The 7422-nt window shown below is 30.6% G+C and overlaps 1 protein-coding gene across 2 annotated transcripts; it reads right to left on the reverse strand.

The window, feature by feature from the left end:
* Positions 1-3996: 3996 nt before the first annotated feature.
* LOC137818687 (Reticulon family protein) lies at positions 3997-6982 on the reverse strand. 2 transcript variants are annotated; one of them, XM_068622248.2, is made up of 5 exons: positions 6578-6982; positions 6362-6472; positions 5920-6100; positions 4497-4708; positions 3997-4379 (listed from the first exon to the last, which is right to left on the reverse strand). In XM_068622248.2, exons 2-5 carry the CDS (start codon positions 6426-6428, stop codon positions 4210-4212), a joined length of 630 nt encoding a protein of 209 aa, XP_068478349.1. In that variant the 5' UTR covers positions 6429-6472; positions 6578-6982; the 3' UTR covers positions 3997-4209. The 2 variants fall into 2 exon arrangements, with proteins under 2 accessions (XP_068478349.1, XP_068478350.1); XM_068622249.2 differs by having other exon boundaries at positions 6573-6954.
* Between the last annotated feature and the right edge of the window lie 440 nt (positions 6983-7422).

The raw sequence follows: 7422 nt of genomic DNA on the forward strand, positions 1-7422 counted from the left end.
TCAAATAATTTTTTCAATAAAAAAACCACCTACACAATAAATTATAGTCTCAAGCATCTCTTTTACATTAAAGTTGTCATGTCATTCTTCTTACTTTATCTTATGTCATAAGGGTAAAAAAATCTTTTTACTTTATCTTATCATGGGTTCACAAAATTTGTGAAAGAATTGGGCTTAGCCCACTTGTTTATATTGTTTTCAATTGAGACCAAACAATGTTGTAATACACAATTTTGTTATTTTAACCCATTTATTAAACTCAAAATATTGTATTTCAATAAAAAAAATCAAATGAACTTTAATATATTCTAGCATCTATTACTATAGATTATTGCTGGTTTATCTTCATTTTCATTGTTTTAACTTTTAGAATAAAAGTTTCAATAATAAATTTTGATAGTGATGAATTTTGCAACGAAATTACTGAAAAAATTCAAAATTAATGAGAATTTTAGTTGAGATATTTTTATTAATTAAATTCATACTTAAAATCAATTATGAAACAAAGTTTATTGTAAACTAGTAGTTGTAAATCGAATGAATAATTTTTATTGAAGTTTTAAAGTGTTTTTAAGAATCAACTAAATTAGTTGACCAAAGACTTAATTACAATTATTAAAAGAGACTAAACTATAATTATTAAAAAATTTAAGGACTAAGTTGAAAAATAATAATAAAATAATTAAGAACTAATTTGAAATTATTGAAAATTTTAGGGTCAATTTATAATTTTAAGAAAATTTAGGGATTTATATGCAGTTATGAAAATATTTTTGGAGTTAATAGAAAACACTTAGTTTCGATCTTAAAGGATGTAAATTAAATATTTAAGTAAAGAAGAAAGTTAAACATAAGTAATATTTAATTTTACTTTCTATATTATGTACATAAAAAATAGAGTATAACATGGTCATTGTGGGGTGTAAATCGGTAATATTGGTAGATGCTTTGGCGAATCAGACTATGTATTGTTATAACAACTCAATATCTCCTTTTATGATTTTGCATAGAAATGTCGAGGTTGCGACCATGGGTTTGCAATTGACAAACCCGACTGAGAACCTTGCACAAAAGGTGTCAAATGAGTTAATGAAATTCTGAGAAAGAGAGCAATATCACTCCAAGGTTGGTCCCTTAAGAGTAGTGGAAAACAGCCTACAATGTACTACCAGATCTCGGAAAAGAGATTAGCCTAGGTTAGATAAGTCTTGATATACACTTCAATATCATATGAGTCATCATATTTTTCAACACAAGGACACTACCATTTATTGGGAAGTTTTCATGACATCTAGCGTGAAGGGATGAAAATTAACGAGGTTCAATCGCATCTTTGCATTAAACCAAGGCAGTTGGCTCAAATTTAAAGGACATCTACTGATCATAAACTTGTGATTCCATTTCTGTCGTGGAACCTTGAATCCAACTTAAATGTCATGTTAAGTTGTTGGTTCTGGCACCGGCTCGGGACTGACTCAAATTTGATTTGTTGTGTCCATGAGTCGATAGCTACTTTCGGACCTAGTATCATGCATTGGTTGGTCCACATGTTCCTTGTGCTTATTGGCTAGGAGCATATAGACTTAGTAACCTGCTCAATAAGCCAAGCTCGTGCTTGCAAATTCTGCTTTGATCGATGTGTGGTTCAATCTTGGTGTAATATGATGAGTTGCTTGTGGAAGGCTTGCAACTCGACATGGTGATGATTCCACAATTTTTATTTGTTTTCCATGTTAGTTATAACATGTAGGATTTTTTCTTCATTTTTCCGAAGGATATTCTCCATATGAGATTTGAGGGCATCAAGGGTTGATGGATCCATCCCACGATATGATGATGCTAATGTTATAATCCTGCTTCTAGTACGTATCACAAGATTTGTGGTTTAAGAATAGTTTTACCCAGATCCCATAATGAGTGTCAAATGTTTGTAACGAGATTGAGCGAGAACCATCCAAGGTGGATTATGGAGGCTTTAAGCTGAAAGTCGAGTTGAATCCTCTAAAGAATGGTTATCGAGCTTGTTGAGAAATACCAAGTGGAGTTCTACATGCAAAAAATTATTTGACACTCAAGTTAGTTAGAGTTAGAAGAGTTTTAAAAATAGTAGTATATAGGTAAAGAGGGAGAGAGTTAAGTAAGTAGTCCTATAAGATCAAGTATATATTTATAGACCTTTAGGTTTAGGTTAAAATATCTAGAGATACTTGAGATAAGTAGATTATTAAATATTTTTCATTAATCGATTACAACCACATTTGCTATGTATATCTGAATTAGACAGATTGTAGATGTATTATGTATAAGTAGTATATCTTCAAATATTATAAAATTATGTGAATATTTCAGAGATAAATAGTGTATTTGTGAATGTTCTAAAATACTTAATAGAATAAATCTACTTTTTAATATTTTTAATAAGTAATTAATTGAAAATACTATATAAATATGAAACGTATTTATGTATGTTTTTAGAAGGTATTGGATATTTGGAGGCATATAAATATGACTTGCACAAATAGAGCAATAACTAATATATTTTTTATTCCAAATTATTACTGTATTAAAAAAATAAAGTTTGAGAAAAATCACGTATATTAAACCTCATTTTATTTCTCTTTATTCAAACATTTCTTAAAACATCTCTATGTAGAACCATGATTAAATTATAATATAAGACATATATCTTACACAACATACTCATTAGAGTATATGCTCATGTCATTAAATTTAAAGTCTTAAATTTTAAATAAGACAATCTAAGGACGAAAAATTATGTTCTAAATTTTAGAAAGTTATTAATGTATAAGTTTTATAAAAGTTTTGAAGTAAAATAAAACCCACCCTTTCATTATCACTTTATAAGCCTCTATAATTAATAATTCATTCAAGAGTTTTTTAAGTATTCTTTTGCTAATATTTTTCATGTCATATTTAAGATTTCTTTTTTCCCTCTTTTCAGTCCAATAGTAAACTCTATATAAACTCATCTTTCTTTTTAATTTTTGTTGTTTATGAAAAAGAAAAAGTTTTATTTATAATATTCCATTACAAATAGACTTTATGATGTCCAACTCAAATCACAAACACAAGTAATACCAATTTTCAAACTTACAAAATGCAAAGGAAAATTACTCTTCCAATCTTCTCACCTTCATATCATTTTTTTCAATTTAAGATTTTTTTCAACACATTTTTTAATTCAAATATATTATATAAATATTAAAAAATTATATCATACTAAACTGGTAAAGAAAAAACTAAATTTTTTTAAAATTTTGAAATAAGTTATACTTTTTTTATACACATAGACTCAATTCAAGATGTTTCTTTCTAAACCCGTCAAATTTCTCCTTGCACCCCATCAAATTAGGTATAATGACCAAAATGCCTCATATATCACTCCAGAAAACTCTTTCCAAAATATACTCTGAAATATTTATTCCAGAAAACACATTCCAAAACGTATATTATATGCTTCGAAAAGTTTGTTCTAAAAAACGTTACGTTTTCCAAAAATTTATTTTATGAATTCCATAAAGTAGGTTTTGAAAACATTTCAGAAAAAGTAATTTAAAAGTCATTTTTAAAAGGAGTAAAACAGTTTTTTTCAAATTTGAAAATTGATTAAATATGGAAAAATTTGTTGGTGTTGAGGTGCACGATGAAACACCCTATCAGATTTGAGGAAATCAACCCGGGTAAAACACCCTATTGGTGTTTGACGAAAAGCTTAGCTGAGTATTCCCTATTATAGTTCCATGGGAAATTTTTACAAAATTAGACAAAATATTACTTAAGTGTGCTAAATTGTTGAGTTGAGAGTGAATAACTTGTGCAAATCTTGCAAAAATCTACAAGTAAGTGCAATGGTAGTTGTAGCTATATTACATGCAAATACTTGCTATGAACACAATTTTATCTTAGGGATAATTGATAGCAGAACCTATATGTTATCTCTGTTGGCCCTAAGAAGAAATCTTAAATACTTACATGAAAAGTCCAACTTAAAAGGTTCTTCATTATGTACCAAAAATGAGATCCATCATTGAAGATGGAAAATGCAAAAGGAAGACTTTCATTTTGGGGATAGATGATCACTATTGTCCCTCAAACTCACAATTTAAATCTCACCAGTGATCCTGTAAGAAAAGTTGTTGGAGAGTATAACAGAAGAAATTAACAAAATGCCTGTGAGAAAAAACAAACTCAGCTCAGCTTTTTCTTCTCCAGAATCCAGTTGTGGACTCTGCTAACATATTTCTCATTTATTTTCACATGTAAAAAGCACAGATTTTTGTAACCCTTCAAAATATACATGTCTATGTATTCTTCATATCTTTCATAGATTGCTGGTACTGTAAGAACAATAAAAAGACCTGCCACAACCAAACCACAGCAACAAAGTCATTTCTATTCATTTACTACTTATTTTTCAAAAACTGGAGATTAATCAACACTCTGTTGAATCTATTTTATGATGCTCAGAAACTTACTGGTATATGCCAGGGTAAGGAAATCAGTGAAGCCACCAACAATAGAAATTAGCCAGAGGTATGCAGCTACTTTCAGGAACAGCCTTGAATCTTTACCAAGGGCAATATCTTGAGAAACTGATAACAAATCATTAACTCTTGTGCGGATAAAAGTTGTAACTTCGTTCGCCATTTCCTCTGACAGGTGCAACTGTGGTAGAGGTGGTGCAGGTCTGTCAAAAGAAAAATAACAGTTTAACCTGCTTTTGTACCTTCTTTTGTTGCATTTAATCACTATGAAATTTTACTGACACAAATTACTGAAAAATGACATGTTTGATTTAGTGTTTGAAGTATCAGATCCACGTTTTGGATATGAAAAATGGAAGTTATTATAAATAGTTTCAATTTGAATGTGAATCATGAATCTCCATTTGACTTGATCTGACACGAAATACACAATGATGAATATTGTGAGGTGTGTCTAAACTACAACATCTTGTTCAAAGGAAGGAACCAACCTAGACTTTCAAATGATTGACTACATTACATATTTCAACCAACTCATCTACACTTAGCCAATATGTTGTTAACTGCACTTTATTAGTTCAAAGAGTACTTTTCATCATAGGCATTGAGATACAAAATAAGGTACCTAATATACCCCATTTCAGCACCAAAATGAACTTTAAAAAAATGGATCTAAGATCGGTACACTCAAAGACTATGCAACACATCTTCTGCATTACAAATAGTTGCCAACAATGGAGACAAGTCCCAATTTCATCTGTGCACTGATAAAAGATTTTAAGGATGCACCTTTCATCACTCAGAATTAAAAAAAAATGCAACAAATATACAATGGGGACAACTTTTTCCTACAAAGGTATCTTTTGGAGAAAAACTTGCAACTGCAACTGTAGATTTCATGAATCAAATAAATCACAAAATCCTCCTCAATATCAGCAACAAAACTCAGGGTTCTCAAGAATGATTAATGAAAATTTAGAAATGGTTTTCAATAGGCCCAAACATATCCACAACTGCTGATAAACTGTGACCCCTCCAACGTACAAGAAAAGTTAAGAACATTAAGATACAAAAGTGTTCTGCACAGACAAACATACATCACCATATTATACATAGCATCTAGTTTTCAAACAATTTTTCATATTTCTTAAAACTACAGCAGCTCAGTTACAGCATACATGTTATACCATTTCAACCACTGAAACATACCAGCATTTATCTTTCAAATGCCTCGAACCATATAAATTAAAAATAATACTTTGAAGACAAAACAATTCCAGATTAGAACAAATAATCAGAATTTGAGGTATCAATGTTCTACAAATGCTTTTACATTCTATCACATTTCAGAGTAAGCACACACAAGAAGATCCATGGCAAGAACATTCAGAGAGATAATTTGTATAACTGTTACCTGTTGAGAATCGCAGCTGACTTGGCCCAAAGGAAAAGAATGACAATGAGGAGGAGGAAAACATTGGAAACAAGAGACAGAAGTGTATAACCAGATCTTTCAAACACAACCCAAACAGCTAGTGTGACCAACAATATCCCCATGGTTAGGTTCTTCCGTCTCCACAGTATTAAATCTGCAACTGCATTGAAGCATGGCATTGATTCAGCAAAGATTCAAAGATCATGATCAGTTATCAATTCCCATTTACCAAAAATGAAAACAAACAGGGCCCAGGCACAGCCCTTATATCTATGCCACTGTTGAATCAAAAAGCACCAAAATGAACATAAACAAACAACACCAAGGAGATAAAAACAAAAGATTGAGATACACTGATCAACAAAAATCACCAATAAAGCTGAGACATTGAATAAAAATTAATCAGAAAAGAAAACTACACCTTGACCACCACCAAGGATCTCATGGAGAGTTCTTTGCCGGTTGAACAACCGATCTGAGGAACCCATTTGGGGGAGAAGCCAAAGTAAGAAACTTGAGCCCAGGAAGGGATCTGTGAGCAAAAAAGGAGAGAGCTTTGAGATGATCCAGGAAAAGAAAAAGCAGGGAGCAACAACTATGTGGAACTTTTATAGTTTTATTCAATTTTTCACCTTACCTATAGGTACACACTTTTTTGAATTTTATTGAGAGAGTGGACCCAAAATTATGTGTTTTGTAAGGATGATGGGAAATGGAAGCTGGGAAGTGGTGTCTGAGATTACAGCCTAAAAGTGAAGTGCCATTGTTTGCTTTTGAGTCTCACATCAGAGTGTTCCACTACTTCCTACACCACCCCAATCATCTACACAACAACTACAAAACACAAAAAAGAAAAAAAGAAAAGAAAGAAGAAAAGAAAAGATGATGATGGGTGTTGATCTCATTCACATTCCACAGTGAAGTTACCGTCTTTCTTGTTCACCGCCCACCCAATCAATCCATTTCGACCGAACCATTTCTTGTCCTGTTCACTGTACTTCTTCCCTCTCTCTCTCTCCTAAACGTGCCAGATACGAAAATCACACTTTGAGCAATTTTTTTATCAAAAATGGGATAATTTTTGCTGTATTTTTTTATTGAAATTGAGTTATTTTTAGAAAAATAAGCTACATAAACCTCTTCTAAATATTCTTTTGAATTATAAACGATTAGGTGAATTATGAACTATGTAGAACAGGCATACTCATACAACACACGGATATAAATATGGATACGGACACGAAGATATGTATAACTTCTAAACTTCTAAAAAGTAGGACATGAGGATACGGATCTATATATTATATAATTATAAATTATATAAATTGACAATAAATATTTATATGCACAAGTATGTTCCAGATTATTTTTGGAATAAAAAGATATTTTTCATAACTAGTTTAAAATGATTTTTATTTTATTTTTATAATTATAATAAAAATATATACAATAAGTTTGAATTTTTAGAAAATTAATGTATTT

Source organism: Phaseolus vulgaris, chromosome 10 (genome assembly GCF_051622355.1).
Source record: "Phaseolus vulgaris cultivar YP4 chromosome 10, ASM5162235v1, whole genome shotgun sequence".
Lineage (NCBI taxonomy): Eukaryota > Viridiplantae > Streptophyta > Magnoliopsida > Fabales > Fabaceae > Phaseolus > Phaseolus vulgaris.